At 38.0% G+C, this 19243-nt stretch overlaps 1 protein-coding gene across 1 annotated transcript; it reads right to left on the reverse strand.

Moving 5' to 3' along the window:
• Positions 1–593: 593 nt before the first annotated feature.
• On the reverse strand, positions 594–19109 carry CTR9 (CTR9 homolog, Paf1/RNA polymerase II complex component). The gene is made up of 25 exons (XM_053945889.1): positions 19098–19109; positions 18734–18832; positions 17738–17977; positions 17530–17647; positions 16838–16927; positions 15406–15554; positions 12982–13089; positions 12373–12480; positions 12014–12250; positions 11187–11276; positions 10955–11083; positions 10667–10850; positions 9995–10083; positions 9546–9731; positions 9281–9368; positions 8901–9049; positions 6705–6821; positions 6392–6537; positions 4902–4973; positions 3943–4078; positions 3371–3517; positions 2774–2931; positions 2363–2459; positions 1932–2044; positions 594–1678 (listed from the first exon to the last, which is right to left on the reverse strand). Exons 1-25 carry the CDS (start codon positions 19107–19109, stop codon positions 1267–1269), a joined length of 3474 nt encoding a protein of 1157 aa, XP_053801864.1. The 3' UTR covers positions 594–1266.
• Positions 19110–19243: the final 134 nt, after the last annotated feature.

Genomic DNA, 19243 nt, shown 5'->3' on the forward strand with positions numbered 1-19243 from the left:
GATAGAAACTTGGTATCAAACTGAGCCACAAAGAGACATCTCGAGTGTTCTGCATTCTGCTGTCTGCTATGGTTACCAACTGCCCATAAACACATGAACAAACCCATCCACAATGAGAACAGCTCATGCTCACAACAAACCAGAAATAGCAGCATGGGAAACTTCACTTTCACTTAGTGCTTCAAGTGAACTATCAGTAGTGACAATCCAGGCCTCCTAAAAACAAGGCAACATATTTAGGCCATACAGTCTATTAGAACTGGTAGCAATACACTATCCAGACCTACAGAATCTTCTCTTAGCAAATGCTTGACACAGGAATTAATGACCAGTGAAAAAAGAAAAACATTTCCTTGGACTGGCACAACTGATTTTTTTTTCAGAACCACAGAGAGAAAACAGATTTGGTCTACAGCACAGAAATTTTTCATTGTTATTCCTGAACATGTTATGTGAAAGGACTTAGCTCCAAAGCCATGTACTTACAATACAGTGAGGACCACCTCCTCCAAACAGATTCCATTGTCAAATTCAACGTTTTCAGGTATTCTGCTTATAACTTCTAAGGAGTAAAATAAATCACTCCAAACAAATAAGCAAGAACATTTTATTGTGACACTTGCAGCTTTACCTTTCTCAAGCAACACAGAGTTCTCCCAAATGTCTTTACCAGCCAATTTAAATATTTCATCTAAATCTGCATCACTAGTTTATAAAATTTCTCTAAGATCTGCATATTTTCAACTGATTTAACACAAAAAGAGAAGCAAAAGAACAAACCCTTGAAAACATAAAAGAGCTGCATCGTGGCACATTTATTCTTTAATAGAAAGTAAGAAAAGCTTCCCTACTAACCTTTACTCCGAGTAAGGAAAAAGATAAATATCCACAGCTCTTTCTTGCATCTGGTAGGATTTTAAGATCCATCTATGCATGTATAATCACAGAACAAAGTTTCAGCCACACTGAACCACCTAAGGAGATTTTATGATCCATAGTTTTTATATGCATTCCATCCTCGGTGTGCTGACTACAGGACAGAGATTCTGTGCACCTACAGTGGTTTAAATTTAAAAATACACCATAAGCCAACTTGGAGAAACATCCATTAGTAACTAACAGAAAGAATCACAAGAAGGTCTCACAACAGTTTGCTAAAACATTAAGGTTCTTTAAATCACAGTTTTGAAATATAAAAATTCTATCTCCCCTGTAACTGAGATGTATTTACATGAACTTTTTTAAAATACGGTCTGTAATTCAGCTCTAATCGCTGTCATCTGAGCCCCCTTCAGAGCCCTCATCATTAGACGCCTCTGGCTCAGACTCGTTCCCGGAAGCTCTGGCAGACCCCTCGTGGTCAGAGCCCCTCTCGGAGTCTCTGTCGGACTCGGCGCTGCGCGAAGCCGGGCGCGATTCGTTCTCGGAGCCGCCGGAGCCGCGGCTCCTCCCCGACTGCACGGACTCATTGTCCGACTGCTCCGACTCCGAGCGCCGCCTCTTCCTCGGGGACCTGTCGCTGTCAGACTCCTCCTCGGACGCGCGGGCGCTGGACCTGCGGGGACTGCCTGCCTCGCTGCCAGACTTGTTCCTGTTATCGGAATCGCTGTCGGAAACAATGCGCTTGCTGTGCTGCTGCTCCCCCTCCTCAGAATCACTGTTGCTATTTCTAGCGTGCCTGTGCGGAAAAGCAGAGGGGAAAAATGGTATTAAAAAGGTGCTTCCTTTAGCTGATAAATAAAGCAAGACACCAGGATTTGGGTAATGCTAGTGTTAGAAGAATGAGTGGAATTAATTTGCACTGGGAAGGGATGTTGTGAGTACAATGAAAAACTTCTCATTATCTTCATGTTATCTCATTAACCCTGCATTTTCTCTTGAAAGCATGCATTGAAACTCTAAGTACATACAAAGTTAATTAAGGTTCTTACCCATCATCAGCAATTTTGAGTTTGTCCTCATCAGAAGAATCATCACTTGATGAAATGATGGCTTTTGATTTGATCTTTCCCTTCATTGAAGGAGGCAGACGTTCTGGTTTGGGCTGTATAGGGGGAAAACAAAGGGCTGCTTGTTCATGTGGCACAGGGCCCAAATGTAGAAATACATTCAGAAAACCGGACATGCTTTTAAAAAATTTTCCATTTATTATCACTTAATTCTAGATGGCTTTGGAAATATCCTTTTCATCCTTGAAGCAGCAATAGCAACAGGGGAGGAGGATAAAATAAGCTCTAAGACTAGCTGGCTACAGGAGGTTTTGCTGTAATTTTCAACAGTAATAAATCTCTCTTGACCAGGGTAATGCTGAACTCGAAACACATATCTAGAGAGTGATGCAGTTATTCAGGATTTAACTTACAGCCTTCTTCTTCTCTGCTTTGGGTGGACGTCGCTTTTTAGGCCGCGGGCCGTTTTCGTGTTCTTCATCATCACTCCCCTCTTCTGCCTTCTGGGGTCTTGAACAGAAACACATTTTATATGGCATGAAGCATAATATTGCAAAAAACCCTTAAAACATACAAAAATACCGGTCTCAAGAAATGTCCAGTTCATCAAGTGTTACTCCAACTTCTTTTGCAGAGTGGTTGCTTAAGTTTTATAAAGTGTAATGTGTTAGTAAAAAATAACCATGTGACCTCTTGATCGGAGTTTGTTTTCAAACTGTTACAAAAGACTGCAGAGAATTTACTTAAAAGCCCTACTAATGCTCAGGGAAGTCTAATATTAAATTGACATTAGTAAATAATTAATTAATTAAAGTATCAGCTACCTCCTCCTCTTCTTCTTCTTTCTCTCACCCTCCTCTTCTTCCCCATCCTGTTCACTGCCACTGCCCTTCCTCTTCTTTTTCTTTCTAGAGATGGGCAGATCTTCATCACTGTCATCATTGACAAACTCATCAAACTCCCCTGCTCCTTTTTTGGAACGCTGTAAGAAACATAAACAACACAACCTATTATTCACATCCCAGTTACAAAGCTACCAGGAAACACTTCAAAATGGAAATTTAGCTGAACATGTTCTAGAAGAAATGAAAATATAGACCTTCTAGAGACTATGGGAAAGTTGGTACAAGATAGGTACAACTTAGAAACTGATTCCCAATTGGCACATAGTACGATAATCTTCTGTTATTTTAACAATTGAACAGATTTTAGTGATGCTACTGCACTCAGAACTTTTAAGTATTAGCTTCCAGTTCTGACATTTTAGTATTAAACCTGTGCAATTTTACTCAGTAGAGCTTAGGAGCTTGAAATTAAAAACCCGTGCTCCTATAAGAGACTATATATCAGAAGGGGAAAATTAAGGAGGTTTAAAAGAAATAAAAAAACAAAAAAAAAGACATTAAAACATTCTGTTCTACCCTGCCTCCACCGCCACCACGTTTTTTCTCCTTTGATCCTTCTACTTCACCAGTGAACATCAGAATATTCTTGGTCTTCTCCACATATTGAGCTCTTTGTTCCAGAAGTTTCTTCTGCTCTTCTTTTTCTCTCAGGCGCTTCTCTTCCTGAAACACCAAGGAAGCCAACCATTACCATTGTATTTGCACCCCCACCGTGATTATAGCAGCAGGCACAGAAATTATTTGCTGTCAGGAGACTGGAAAATTGCTTTTTGATGCTCTGTGTCACAGCAGAAGGTGCACATGGGAAAAAAAAAAAGTTTTTTACAAGAAGTTTTCGACAAAAAAGCCCATGGTAGAATAGGTAAAAGCCTGATGGCAGAACTTATGGCACATCTATTTTATTTCACTATACAACTAAATATTGCTGAGGCTATGGGGAAGAAAGAGTTAGCTGCAATATTTTCAGCTGGCACTTACTATGACTAAGAAAAACAGCTACTAGGTACCACCCTAGAGCAGCAGGAGCACACATATTGTCACTGTCTGCGCTTATAAAATGCAATCCACAGAATTTAGTGCAATGAAACCTGTTCTTTAAGCAGTTTCTGGCGAAGCAGCTCCTTCTCCTGCTCCTGCTTGGCACGCAGCTCCCTCTCCTCCTCATCCTGCTTGCGTGCCCGAGCCACATGATACTGGGCCTGGCTCAGTAAGTCAGAGCATTGCCTGCAAAACCCAAGGTTCTCAGGTAAGGCAAGGTGGCAAACACAAAAAGAAATGCTTTTATGAAGTGCCTGCACCACAACACTACATTCATATCCCCAATGAACTAAAAAAAACAGCTACTTGAAATAGCACAAAGAAGAGCAGTGCAGATTTTTGAGAAAATTAAAGCCATTTTTAGGAAGCTAATTTATCTTCCAATGTATCATTTCAGAACATATTGCTTCACACTTCAAACGTAGCCAATTCATATACAGAAAACCCACACATGAACATAAAAGGAATCATGCCAACCAATTTGGAGAGCTTCAGAAGTATGTTTAATATGAACTTGTATTTAATCACAACAACCTAACAAACCTTCTTGGAAAGGTAGGGCAAAATTCAAGCTTCAAACACCCAGTACTGTGAGAGTTAAGGTTGCATAAAGTGTCCAAGTCACACAAAACATTAAAGTAAGGTGCTTTCAACCCCCTCTTAGCTGATGCCAAAGTGACATTTCTTTTAATATTGAAATTTTCTTCTCTGCACAAAGTGCTTCAATGATACCCATTCAGATGTACAGTGCAGGATGGCCAACACGTGGTATTTGTATGGGGCTATGGAAATCTTACAAGAATGGGCAGAAGTGAAACACAGGAAAAGAATGAAACAGTGGTAGGGAGTGACCCTGCACTTGTATTTCTACTGTTCTAAAAAACTGACAGCTGAAATTTTGGAATCTAGTTTTAATACTAAAAAAAACCCCAAAAAACAGGACAAAAAATATTTCACTTAGAATCTGAATGAAGGATTTGTTTGTGGGTTGCTTTTTTTTTATTTTTACCTGGCTTCTGTAGCAGCAAGTGCCAAGTCAAATCTCATCTTATCACCTACTTTACTCAAGTAACTGAAGTACCTGGAGGAAATCACAAGAAACTAAAGTAAGCAAATATGGTATTACTTACATATTTATTGCAATTCTGCCTTAAAACAAAGCATTTACTCCTGAATTGCAAACCTGTAGAAATCAAAAGATAATGAAATCCCACCAATTTCCTCTGTGCCAGCACCTTTTAATACAGCACCTTTTAACAGTTAAGAAGTGCATTCAGACTACTCCAAATCTAAAGCATTCTAAAACCACTCTGGAGAGGAAAAATTCTAAAGAGAGTTCTGAGATTTCATTTGCTGGCTCCTACCAATAAGTACACTGCTGACCCCAACAGATTGATTTATTTGCCACAGATCACATGCCTGAATTCAGCATAAGAGAAGGAAGGGAAACTTGTTTTTCAAAAATCCTTTCAGAACAGCCGCCTTGACTAGTGGACAGGCCCTTAAGAATATAACAAACTCACAATGAGATAGTGAGCTATGATGATCAGTGCTTTGAAAAGTTTTTCCAGTTTCAAAGAAAATTACTTCTAACTTTGAAGATTGCCACAGCTTCTTCCCATATACCCTCAGACACATTTCAAAAGAAGTGTCTTTGTGCTAGACTAAAATTCTTGGGTATGTGAATATACTAACTCCTTGCTTGAGGTCAACACTATGGAGAGTATGTTCCAAAAATTTTAGTTAATAGATTCATTAAAAAAAAAAAATCATACTACTTCTTCAAGACAATAAATAACAAGCTTCTCATTAAATTTAAGTCAGAACTTCCATCCTCAATGTAACAGCAGAGCTAGGAATGCACAAATCATGCACCAGCTACACCTAGGAGGAGGATAAATGGTTGAAAGCTCTGTTCAAGGATGGTGACAACTGGATCAGATTAATCACACTGCTGTCTGCACAAAATTTTCTATTACTGTTTTTTAAACAGAACTAAAATATCTCAAATGCACTTAAGAAATTGCTTCTGTTCTTAAAGTGTGACAGTACTTGGGTTTACTTACCAAAAGGAGGGTGAAATTAGTCTTAAGGGACTGCCAGTCATTAATTATGCTTATGTAAGATAAACAGATTTGCTTTTAAGCCTTATAGTTTGCTTTGAAAGAAGTCATAAAATAGTATTCAAGTTCTAGAATAATTATCAACATCTTTTCAACTGTGCATTTCTGGGAAGAAGAGCATCTTGGTCACAGCAATAACAAAACTCTTTGAGAAACACATATTGGCACCTGGTCATACAAAACTGGTTCTGGAACAAAATCTGAACACACAGTTTTGTCAGGCCCAGTATTTTGTTTTCCTACTAGAAATTCTAGAATTACACAGTGCTTTGTAGAAGATGATTGCTCTTCTAACCAGATTTGTGCTCAATACTGCAAGTATCCTGTAAGGGGACAACAACATGGATTATAATGATTAGAAAGAAATTATCTTTACCTGTGGGCGAGCTCCAGTTCTTTCACAGCATTAAGCACTTCCTTCAGATTGCTTTTTTCATCTTTCAGGACAGAGGTAGCAAGTCTTTGCAGCACTAAAGCTACATTAAACATGAGGACTGTATCACTTGGAGCCACATGCCTGGCCTGCAAAAAACCCATATTTTTAAGATAAGCTACAATGTGAAGCAGAAATGACATACAGAGAATAAACATCATCATTTCAACCCCAGACCACCAAATTTAAAGAAACACAAACACACATCAACTAACAGTAATTTTATTCTGTGATCCATGACGTTCTAGATCCATACCTTTAACAAAGTTTGTTTGCATTCCTGTAATTTGCCACATTTAAACAGTGCCCGGGCCAAATATAACAACACTTCAGTGTTTTGATGCTTATAGAACTTTCTGAGGCAGTTTTCATACTGAAATAAAAGGAAAAAAAAAAATCAAAGTAGGAGGCAACAGTGGTTTGTTATTTTGGTTACCTAACTCTAGTAAATGTTTCTATTCCTAAAAAGCATTACTGCTAATATTCCTTTTATTTTTTTTAAAGAAGTGTGTTATGCAACCTGGGTGCCTCCTTTTCACTGATCAGAACAATCTCTCTCCTATTCCATAGCTGATTTTTTCTAGAAAGTAAAGTGGGTTCTGCAGCCCAGAAGGCTCTGTAAGTCTTAAGTACAAAAGAATACTTTTTAAAGCAGCATTTACTGCAACAAAGTCCAACCAACATGATTCATTTTAAGATCACTCAAATATTCTCCACAGTATGTGGGGGGAATAAACAATCTATTTTCTTTATTCATATCAGATGTTTTACCAAATGAAATATATCTAATATACATATATATAATATATGTATAATAACTCCATATAATTATAATAATTCCATATATCTGATGTAATTAGTTAAAAAAAATCCAGACTTTCCAGATAACTCAACATCAAATTTGTTCTGTCCACCCAGCTGAGGAACTTGCCCATGCAAAGGGATATCAGATTCTCTAAAGCATAAAAGATGACTTGTTACTATAACTTTTGTGGGTCTGGAATTAAAGGCTTACAAGATATCAAATGTTATCATCTTCAGTAAAAAGCACCTTCTGTTTGACATACTCTTTTCTCAAGGGACCCTTCACCCTCTCTAAGCTTCCAAAATAGCAAGGAATACAAAGTATGTTTTATTTGCAGCTCAAGTACAGAAAAATTGCCCTGAACTGTAACACCTGAGGTTGTTACTCTTGGATCTCACTGTGTTGTGAGCACCTTCAGCATCCATGATTTTGTGTTTAGCTCAAGCCTGCCTCAGAATTGTATGCTTTAGGGTAGAGAACTCAGAAGGATAATTATTGTGGCTGCACTAAGCTGGGCTAGTAATTTCAATTTGTCTACCTTTGAATCTAATATAATGTATTTCACACTGTGACTGCATAGCAAAACTCAGGGAAAAATAAAACACCTCACTAATTGAACACAATTCTAATAATACCTTTTCTTAAATAAATTAGCAAATGAGTAAAATATATTTCTCCTAAATCAATAGGTGAAAGTGATACCCACTTCCCCACTGTAATTCGCTGCTTAAACAATTGCTAAAATGAGATTTTCATTAGGCTTTTTGTCAATAAAAATAGTCAAAGTGCTAAAATAACAACAGACCCCATTCAAGCACAACAGACTGTATGTGACTGTGTTGCCAAAGCTTGCTAACAATAGTTCACTGGAGGACAGTGACTACTGAGCTCCTGATCATGTAAGAAAGGCCCAGTAACACTTCTTTTTTAAGTGTCACAAAAAGCTTCAGAATAGCTCTGAATGAAGTGTCTTTGAGCCTCAATAAGGACTCATCTTAAATGACACAAGTTTGTTAGTTTCTGTCCAGTTCAACATAGGCTGTGTCTTTAAGCTTATTTGTATGCTTTTCATCAACTAATTGAGTCAATTTACTCAGAACAGGCTGACACTTGAACATTTACTTGCTTGGGCAGGTCAAGTCAAACTAGCTGACCTCAACAGATTTCTTCCACTGTGAATTATTTTGTGATTTTAACTGTGATGAGTGAAATTACAGCCCAGTCAGCTTTTAAGACAGCTTTTAAAGTATTCATGTAGTCATTTACAAGAACAAAAATAGGAATTGTTGCTGTTTAAAAGAAAATCCCAGCAGCATATTGTATTTACTTACTTTGGAAACATCTGCATGTAAATCACATGCAGTAACTACACTGACTGATACTGCTCTGGCTAATAATTTATTCCACTACCAAAATTCTAACCCTGCTCTCAAAAAAAGTATAAAAGTTGATAGGTGCTTTGTTACCCCCCACCCACATTTGGCAGTCTGTTACTAAATCTAGACTTGACAGCCAACAGCTTGCTAGAAATTGGCCTAAAACTTGTTAAAACACTGCTCAGAAACTTTCCCAGCTGCCCTGACAACAGAGAGACATCTAGAAGTGATCTAAGCCAAGACAGGAGGTAGCTCAATGTGGAGATGTTACCATCTGCACAGCACTGATGTACTGCTTCTGCTCCACGTAGATATGTGCCAAATTCAGCCACACATCGCTGATATCTGCTGTGGCCTCTCTCACTTGGGCAAAAACATCACGAGCTTCTCGGAAATAGCCTTTGTGTGCCAAGACAGCTCCTGAGGGGAGAGGAATATGGACAGTGTGAGCTTCCAGGTTCATGCACGGTGCACTCCTACCACAGGAAGTTCAATACTGCCTCAATAAAGTGTCCCTTTAAAAACTGACATAGCTGCCATTTCCTGGGCTCCACTCTACAGTGCTCGGGCCCTGAAAAAACACTTCTCTATTAAAGCACAAAACTTAAGAATATGATCACCTCTGAAGCAAAACTAGAGTTTGATATTCACCTATGCCATTAGCAGCATACAAATTCTTTGGGTCATTTCTGAGGACTTGCTTGTAGATGGCTAATGCACGGTCTTGGTGACGTTTCTCCTGCAGAAAGAAATGCCCCAATTCATCACGCACTTCTAAAGTGGGGTATTAAAAGATCTACCCAGAGGTTTTATGAACTAGAAGATGCCAAACAAACATTAAGACGTTCTGAATAGCTAACAACATACAAAAAATAAATAAAGAAACCCATACACAGGGCAGAGAGATGCCCATTACCTTTTCTCTGTCTCTTGTGGGTTGATGGAGAGTCTGCAACCAGACGTTGCCAAGAGCCAGCATGGAATAAGTATCATTTTGTGTGGAGGGCTGCTTCAATATTCTTTCAAATTTCTTCTGTCCTGGACCCCACTCTTGTTTAGCCAAATGAAGATTGCCAATCAGAGACCAGGCATCTGGATGATCCTAAATAAAAATTCACTCTAAGTTACAAATAAAAGGAAAGTGTTTCCCTTTGCAAGGGTTCTTTTCCAAGTATAAAGTGTTGCTCTTCTTAAACGTAATTCCATATTTAAAAGAACCCCAAACAAAACAAAGAGAGCAGATATGGCAGCTCTCTCTTCTTCCCCTAGTTTAAACAAATTAAAAACACAAAAAGAGGAAAATTAAATTTTAAGTTAATTTATTGTTTGGAGTGTTTTAATGCTAAACACTATAGGGTTACAAACCTGATTGATTTGAAGTGCTTCTTTAAACCAATCAGAAGCCTCATAAAAATTCCCTTTGTCCCTGGCCATAGCTCCCAAGCGCAAGTAGCCTGAAAATAAAGATAGAAAATGAAATAAAAAGCAGGGAACAGGTTAAAGTCATCTTGAACAAAGAAAATATTGTCCATGCATGAATTTCAAAAGCAATCTTTCTCTTGATCAGCTAAGGACAGCAAACACTAAGAGACCTTTCATAATCTATTCATGAGAAATATGATGTGAAGAGGAACTTGCACCCATGATGGCCATGTAAAAACTGCAGGTTTTGAATAGTTAGAGTATTGTAAATGTGTTAAATTTGCTTCATAAGTTAAAGACAACTGAAAAACAGCAAAGAAATAAAGCTCCATCAGTTACATAATTCTCCTCCCTCCACTTTAAATAGCTCTCCCATCTCCACAAGCTTTGGGAAGGGTATCTGCGGGTGACAATGGAAAACAAACAGGGAAAAGGCTACAGATGAGGCTGGGACATTATGTGTGCTGCAGCCTGTGGCAAATAGCACAGGTCAGCCCCAACACTACTGTGAAAACAAGGGAAGACAGACATAAGGAGAGCAGAAGACACTGTCAACCAGAAGATTCTTGGTATTATAAGGATGACTGTAGAACTGAAATACCAAATGTTTCTTACAATCAACATAATTTGGATGTTCTCTCAAAATGTTTTTATAGAGCTTTTCAGCTTCGTGAAATTCACACATGGCCTCGTAGAGCCTGGCAAGGTTGTAGGATGTTGTCACAGAGATGGCATTGTAGTAATGCTCATCGTGCTCAGCCTCTGCTTTCGCACGATCCAGCGACGCCAGGAAGTATTTCTGAAGTACAGAAAGAAAAGAGCAATGAAGCACTCCAGAATATCCTCAAAGAAAAACTTCTGTGTGATCAAGAAACACCATTCAAACTGTGAGCAACTGCATACCTTTGCTTCTCCCAGGTTTCCCAGCCTGAAGTGCAGGGCACCCACATTATTCAGAATCTCTGGAGGGACATCAGCCTGTACTTTCTCCTGCAGAATGCGTGTGGCTGTTCCATAGGCTGACAGAGCACCCTGTGCAAAGAAACAGAAAGTGGATGAAAGAAAGAAGAGAATGAGCTCTACATGCTCTTATGAAAAGCACACACACAATTCACCAAGTGTGTATTAATAATACCTGTATATCAGTCTGTTCTAGAATTTGGGCTAGCTCAATCCATGCCTCTACATCATCAGGATATTGTTCTGTGACTTTCTTTAAATGCCCCTGAAAAAAGAGAAGATAATTATGCCACTTCAAAGACACACAGCCTGTTTTAAAAAATGGAAATAAAAGAAAAGAGTGAAGGCATTCACTTTAACACTAGAAAGATGTACCATATTGCAGAAGCAAACATCCTAAACATCTGCACAGTAATAAATCTGCATTAGTTTTCTTCCTTCATTATTCTATTCTTCTGTAGAACAGAACACTTGCTTCAAGTCTTAGAGAAACAAAGGCCATTACACCAACATGAAAAGCTAGAGAAATGTCTAACATTTCTTGCATTTATCTACCCAACATCAGATTTAAAATACCTTTCATTTAAAAAAAAGCATCACTGTTCTTCCAGATAAGCCCAGACAAGACAAGTGCTTTCTGGAAATCACCAGCTGATTTGCTCTCTTCAGGAAATCATGAGCTAACTTCCCATCTTCAGACAATTTTATATATATATGGAAAGAATTTTGCCCTTTTCACATACCAAATAGAGACATGAGGCTGGAGCTTCTCTAAATTCCTGGTCATGCTTAACCCAGAGCCCAGTGTAGTCTCAGTTCTTTCCAGAAGTTGTGACTCTTCACAGAGAGGAAGATCCCTCATGACAGCCCATATGAAATATTCTATATCTACAGCCACCTAACCCTGAGTTTTATTCAACTTAAGGAACAATCTGATTTCAAGTCTGATTTCCAAGTTCTACTCTTGCAAATAAACACGATGCTGGCGGAAGGAAAACTCACCTTTGCAATATCCCGTTTCTCTTGATCTTCTGAAGCTGCATAAAGAGATCCAAGGATTTTCATAGTCTCATAATTGTTAGGATAGGCTTTCAAGACTTTTTCAAAGCATTGTGAAGCATTCTCTTTGTCCCCTCGATAAATGTACATTTGACCCAATCCAAAAAAAGGAAGTACGAAAGAAGATGAGGCAAACTGAGTGGCCTGGTAATAGTACTGGAAAGCTTGATCATAATCTTCCTGATTAAAAGGAATTAAATGAAGAACTGTCAGTGTTTTTAGAGGCAACCTTTGCATGAACTTTTATAACAGAGACTTTTTTAAAATGTGAGCTCAAAGGGGACTTTTAAAAACTGCCCTACCTGCACATGAAAAGACCTCGCCAGCTGGTAACAGCTCTCTGCCTGCATTGCTTCCACTTCTGTGTTATGGAAAGCATGAAGAGCCAAGTGTTGTACTTTACCATAGTCCTGACAAAAAAAAAAAAAAAAAAAAAGGAAGTTAAATAAAATGTGGAAGGCTTCACTTTATTTATGGTCAAGTGATTTTATGATTTAAACATGGATAGCTGGAAAATACAACAAAGCTTTAGTCACAGCACTGTCTAAATAAAAACAGATTTAGTTTTAGCCGTTACTATTCTTTTCTCTATTTCATGTTTTAAATCATGGAAGAGTGAGAAGGGGGAAAAACAAACCAACATAAACCTCAACCAACCAAAAAAACCAATTCCAAACATCAAAACCCCAAAACCCCTTCAGGACACAAAGTTGATTTTGATTTAAGTAAGTGTACCTTTCTTGGTTTTCTTGAGAAAGGTTCATACAAAATTCAGGCCAAAAACCTCACAGTTCTTCATCTAGATTAACAGATATTAGGCACCTGATGAAATGTGTTTGAACCTAACACCAGAATTCTTGCTGTTCAGAGGTTTTCAAGCATTTAACTGTAAAATTTCAGCGATCTCTTACCTTCTTGAAAAAGAAGTGATTAGCCAAGTGATTCAACACCATTGGATTACTGGGATCAATTGTGTAAGCCCTAGAGAGGAGCTGAACACCATTCTTGATGGAATCCGCCTAAATGAAACATTGACAGGTATCAGCAGCACCTCAGTATCTGTATCTTATTACCATCTTCAAAACCATTTTTCAGTCTAGGTTGCTCAGGATTTCTGACAACACCATACTGAGCTCACAAAAAAAAAGTAAATTCAGCTACCGGCTTTTCTTCCTGCAGCAGGCAGGTGGAAAACGGGAATTGAAGCTACCATACAGGGATGGAAAAGAGCAGAGCAGGAATTTCTAGGGGGGGAAAAAAAAAAAAAAAGCAAAAAAACCCAAAAGACTTAGTGCTGATGTCCTTTGACATGTCACACAGCCTGACAGCTTTCCTTCCTTCTGCTCCTTCTACTGTTCAGTGTCCTCAGTGCCTGTTTGGTTTAGGTTTCATGTTTCACCCAACTCATTCAACTGTGGAATTAAGATATTTGCATGTTCAAATTCTAAACAACAACTTTAGATCTCGTTTTAAAACCAGTACAAGTTTCAAGTGTTTATACAGAAATATAATTGCATCAACTTACTCTTTTCTAAAGAAGATTTACACTTTAAAGCAAGCTTCCCATGGTAAAAATGTGATTTACTTACAAGTTCAAATCCACAACTGATAAAATAATTTCTCTTTATTTAGGACAATCATGAAATCTGTATCACAAGCATGTCAGCTTAATCTGTACTTATTTCTGAACAGAAACATCAAAAATGCTATCAAGAAATCATCTAATGGCTGTGCTTTACTCTGTAATTATGTTGAGAAGAAAGCTGTCTTATTGAACATATTAGGTTTTAAAAGGTTAAAATGTAACACCTAAATGTAAGCACCTAAAAAATCAATTTCAGTTTGAACAGGTGCAATCCTTCCAAACCTAGCATAACAGTAGACCTGGATAATGAGATATTGAAGCTTTCCTGCCTTAATTTTCAAAGGTTAATGTGGTTTATAATCACACTGTGCTTTTGTCCAATTCTCCAATACCTTGAGTCTCATGTCCAACTTCAACCCAATCCAGTAGATTGGTAGAGGTCCCAAAGCTCTAAGTGCTTTCATTTAAGAAAAACAGATCAGACAGACCTCAATGAGAGCACAAGTGTGATCTGAACCCTGATCTGACATCATAACATCTTCTAGGAGGAAGAAACTTCAGAAATATCTAAGCACAAAAACTATATAAATTAGTTTGATACTCAGAGAGGCTCTTTTCCCCAGAGTGTTCCCCCTTCCCTGTGTCAACTCTTCAATGTTACACTAACTTTTACTACAAAGTTGTGAGAACAGTTTGAAGTAAAGCACAGATGATATATTTCTTAGGAAGAACACAAAATGTCTTTGTGTGGCTCAGCTTTTTATCACAGCTTTTTGAATCTTCAGGTGAGTGGGCTCATCCCTTGACTTCAGCCAAAAGATCATCAGGAAAAGAAAGAGAAAGATACCAAATATTATCAATTATCTGTGGAATTTATTTAAATTTGACTTTATTTTTGGTTCTTTCTGTAGTTTTATGAAAAAACCTCTTATGCCCACTTTTTCTTTTTTTTTTTAGTTTCTTCATGGAATTATTAACAGGTGTTTTTCCCCCCCCATGAAATAGTAAACCAAGACATTTTCAGACATTCTGTGCTAACAAAAGATCTTTCTAGGGAACTATAGAAATCAGCAGACTAAATTTTAGCCACATACAATTATGTAACAATATATATATTTTTAAAAACACTTAAGGGTCTCCTTATCCACTGATAACATCTGAGATGGTTAATCCCTGCTAAGGAAGTTATGATTCCAACTAAGCTATATCTGCATGCATTTTTCTAGTGATACAATACCTAGAAAGGTGGATCACCACTTAATTGTACTTTTATCAGCCCAGTTAAAATTTCTTCTTGTCTACTCTTTGGTTTACCATGCAGCATGCATGCTTGAATACAACTGTGAAACTTGTTTGAAAATTTGTTCTTAACTCCTAAACTTCTAAAAATCTTGTTCTAACCTCCTGGGAATGTGTCTTTCACCTTGACCGTCCTCCACATATGTCACCATGGAGTTTTATTATTTTAAATTAAACAGTTAACCTAGCATTGTTTTTCTGTACCTAACTCTTCTATAAATAACAGAATTTAAGATTTTTAACAACAGAAGAAAGGTATTCAGAATGTGCTGCTCACATCACAAGCACATACCTATAATATCATTCAATAGAACACAGACTTAAAATTATTCAACCATAAAAGTTATTACCCATTTTTAAACTGGACTATCTTTGAAAGGATAAAAAATTTGCTTTTTTTTTAGCTAAAAGAAAGTAAACTGAGCATGGATTCCTGTTAAGTCAGACCCACCTCCTTATTATTGAGTTCCAGAACAGCCAGTCCAACCAAGGCCCCGACACACTTGGAATTCAGCTCCAGAGCCCTGCTGAAGGCCAAGCGAGCTTTCTCCAGCTTGTTCAGTTTCACAAAGCAGTGGCCCATTCCCAACCGAACCTCGGCTAGACAACAACATGACACCATTCAGAATCCCAAAGTTTCAACTTTATGCCTTTTTTTTTTTTTTTTCACAGCCTGGAGTCAAAGCAGAGTTTTTCATAGTTCCTTAAAGTCTGTAAAGCCATCTCACAATTTGCTGTTTTTCAAGGCAGCAGCCCATACTTGGCTGGCCACAAAATGAACTTGAATGTATTAGTAAGACTTTATTTCTTCATAAACCCCAGAACATTGATCTATCTCCCACTGACTCCAATGCCAAACAAATAAAAAATTACTTTAATGGGAATGTATTAAAAAATAATAGAGAAAAGCATTAAAAATTCACCAGATGGAAGGGCTGGACATTTCTTAGGCAAGTTAAGTTCACCCCAGACTAGCAGGTCTTCAGAAAACACAGATTAATAAACAAGTTAGCTGGCATTTCTCCTCAAATGATCAACTGATTCACATGCTGTTTATCATCCTCCAGCTTCCATAACCAAGTACAGATGTACTAAACCAGAAAATTCATATCATACTGCCCTTTCAGACTGCTTGTGATCTAAGAGTACAGAGAATTTATAAACAGCAGTTTCAAACCTGTGTCCATTAGAAAAAGGGGAGCAAAGGAAAGATGTTTGTTGAAAAGTAAGGCTTTTGTAGCAATCAATCTGGTAAAGCAGACCACAGAGCACACATCAAGTTTGCAATAAACCTTTTCTCAGACAGATTATGGCAAAATCTATCAATCTCTCAAGAGACTTTCAAGTATTTATGATCCTAATGTAAATACCTTGAATTAATGTATCTATATCCCATGTATCGCCTTTACAGTCATTAAAATTCACTTTCCCAGATTTTTGCATAAAGAAAATAATACAAGACCAGGAAAACTCACATCATGCAGTATAAGTAGAATTTTGCTTTTTATGTCTTGTTTCATTATTGTTATGTCATTTCTGAAGCCTTATTCCATGAGCTTACAGAAAAATTCTGCAGAAGTCTTGAACAGTTCCCTCCCTCTCCATACAACTTTAATTTCTCTTACATGCAAAATCCCATTTTCTAATACCTCTTTAAAAGGTAATACTCCAAAAAAGAACAGTATTTTCCTAAACACAACTTTCTTCTCTAAATATTAAGAAATACTTCAAGTTAATGAGTGCCTAAATCCCTCTATAATGAGGGCTGGGGTTCTTATGACAGATATAGACCACAAAAATGCCCATTGAATTTGAAGTAGGAAGACCTGAGTTAGTTTGCAAGCAGAGCAAATACCTCCAGTAGCAAATACTTTCTGTCTTACCTGGGCAGCCTGGATTGGTACGCAGTGCTTTCTTGTAGTAGGCAAGGGCTCCTCTATAATCTTTTTTGTTGAAAGAAATGCATGCCTTACCTGTTAGAATATACCAGGAATAAAACCAAGATTATATACCAGAAACTCAAGTATTATTTGGTTAACTTGTGCTGTGCCCATTTTCAAAAGTTATAGTTAAAAACTAACAGAAAATTTGGACGACAACTTCTTACATTTGATGATGTCAAGTATATGAAAAAAGCAAACATGAAAACACATTCAATTTATATTTTCATATTTTTCTGCAGAAACTTAATTCCTTATTGGTCCAGAGGAAAGACACTTACTAAGAACAACTTAACAACAAGTTAACAACAAGTGAACAACTTAAATTACAAGCGTTACAATCTGCTGACTTCTCACAAGTGGTAACTTCACCCTTAACAGTGTCCAGCATCATTGCCACCACTAGGGAAGCATAAATAGCTGGACTGGATATTTGCCTTTGGGTATCAGAAGATGCCAGTTAGCATTGCATTTTTCCTAGCTCTTCCACCTATGTGTACTTCCCAAATTTGAATTAGTCTCTGCCATGTGTATCTTGATCACAATTCTCTCTGCACACCCCCTCTTAAGCACATAATTAATTCCAGAAGTCAACCAAAGATACCAGGTTTTTACAAACATCCAGAAACTCGTACCGAGTAGGGCAGGAATATTATTTGGAGATTGGTTGAGCACGAAGTGGAACTGTGCATCAGCTTGGTCCATCTTATCACCTTCAAGCAGGCAAAAGCAGGCTCTTCCCAACAAGTGATTCTAGACAAGGGAAAGAATATTGCAAAACCTGCTTTCTTTACAATCACTAATATACAAACATGTTTTTTTTTGATCAGATATCAGTTTTACCTGATCGTACATGATGATTTTGTCAGCCATAGTGTACAGCAGGGTGGCCTGGGTGATGAGCTCCTTCTTGTTGTCTTTGTTCTTCTCCTTCCGAGCCTGCTGTACATAGTAGGCTGCCAGAGTGTCCAGACATGTCATCTGATCTTTCTCGTGGTCTCTGTAGTCCAGGTTGCCATCGATGCGGGCAGCTTCCAGCAGCTTCACAAAGTCTTCTGTTTTGCCTTGCTTGTAGTACTCCAGCTACAAAACACAGTTTTAACAGACAACACCACCCCAGTGAGTACAGAACACACCAAGCTGATGCTTTGATATCACACAGACTCTAGGATGTAGGGAAAAAGCAGAAATAAATGTAGGTATCATCAGAGAAAGGTTTTCTGGTAATGCCAAATATTTTTCTGTCCTAGAATCACTGAATGGCCTGGGATGGAAGGGACCCTGAAGTTTTTGGATCTCGTTCCAGCTGCCCTGCCATGGGTAGGGACACTTTCCTGTTGCTCACAGGCCCATCCAACCTGCCCTTGAACACTGCCACGGATGGGGTATCCACAACTTTTAAGGGCAACTTGTGCCAGTGCCTCACCACCTTAAAACACAACTTTTTGAGCTATTTACAAGAAGAATCCACTGGTCTTCCTCTGAAGTTCTTTGATGTTTTGACATTTAATCATACTTTCCACAGTATAGATACTGCCCCCCCCCTTTTTTTATGAAGCACGTAATCAAAGGCACAAACCAGGAAAACTGGTATTGAGGGGGAAAAAAAACATAGAAAGCAACCCTCATGAGGCATTGTTTCAGGAAAAAGAGATTAAATGAAAATCCTAATATGCATATGTCAATCAGAAACATCTGGCCTAGAATCAAAGACTGAATGACCCCATATAGTATCTGTTTGGAAGTCAGTTATCACTGGTCATAAGAGTAGGGAACTGGAAATCATGATTTGATTATGTGAATACAGTATTTAAATGCACAATTTGTATCTATACTGACCGCTAGGGCAATCCATATGTGCAGCTGGGTGTGTTCCTGTTTCAGTATACTTATAACTTCATCACCCTCGGGCAACTGATCGAAGTCAAGCTCAATAACCTAGAACCAAACAACACAGATCATCTTTTCACAAAGCTTTAAAAACATTGTCAGTCATTGAGCTCAAAGGAAACTGGACCTGTCAGAGCACAAAACATAAATAATTATTTGTGTTTAAACAAGGTTATGGACAAAGAAACGAGAGATAATATATTGCATTCTGTACAAGACGAAAGCGATGGCCTCTCTTTAGAGAAAAGATAAACCAATGTTTGGGACACAAGCGAGGGAGAAAAAGCAGAGATCCTAATTCAACTTCTTTCACTATGGACTTCATGCTCAGAATCAGCTAATAATCAACTTGACTGCACACTGCTGACTTTCTAAAACTTTTCCTACAGGTAATATAGAGATCTAGCTCAGAGACAAAATCTTCCAAGTCATCTGGTGTCAGAAAATCAATACCTAAGA

This window comes from Vidua chalybeata, chromosome 6, assembly GCF_026979565.1.
Source record: "Vidua chalybeata isolate OUT-0048 chromosome 6, bVidCha1 merged haplotype, whole genome shotgun sequence".
Lineage (NCBI taxonomy): Eukaryota > Metazoa > Chordata > Aves > Passeriformes > Viduidae > Vidua > Vidua chalybeata.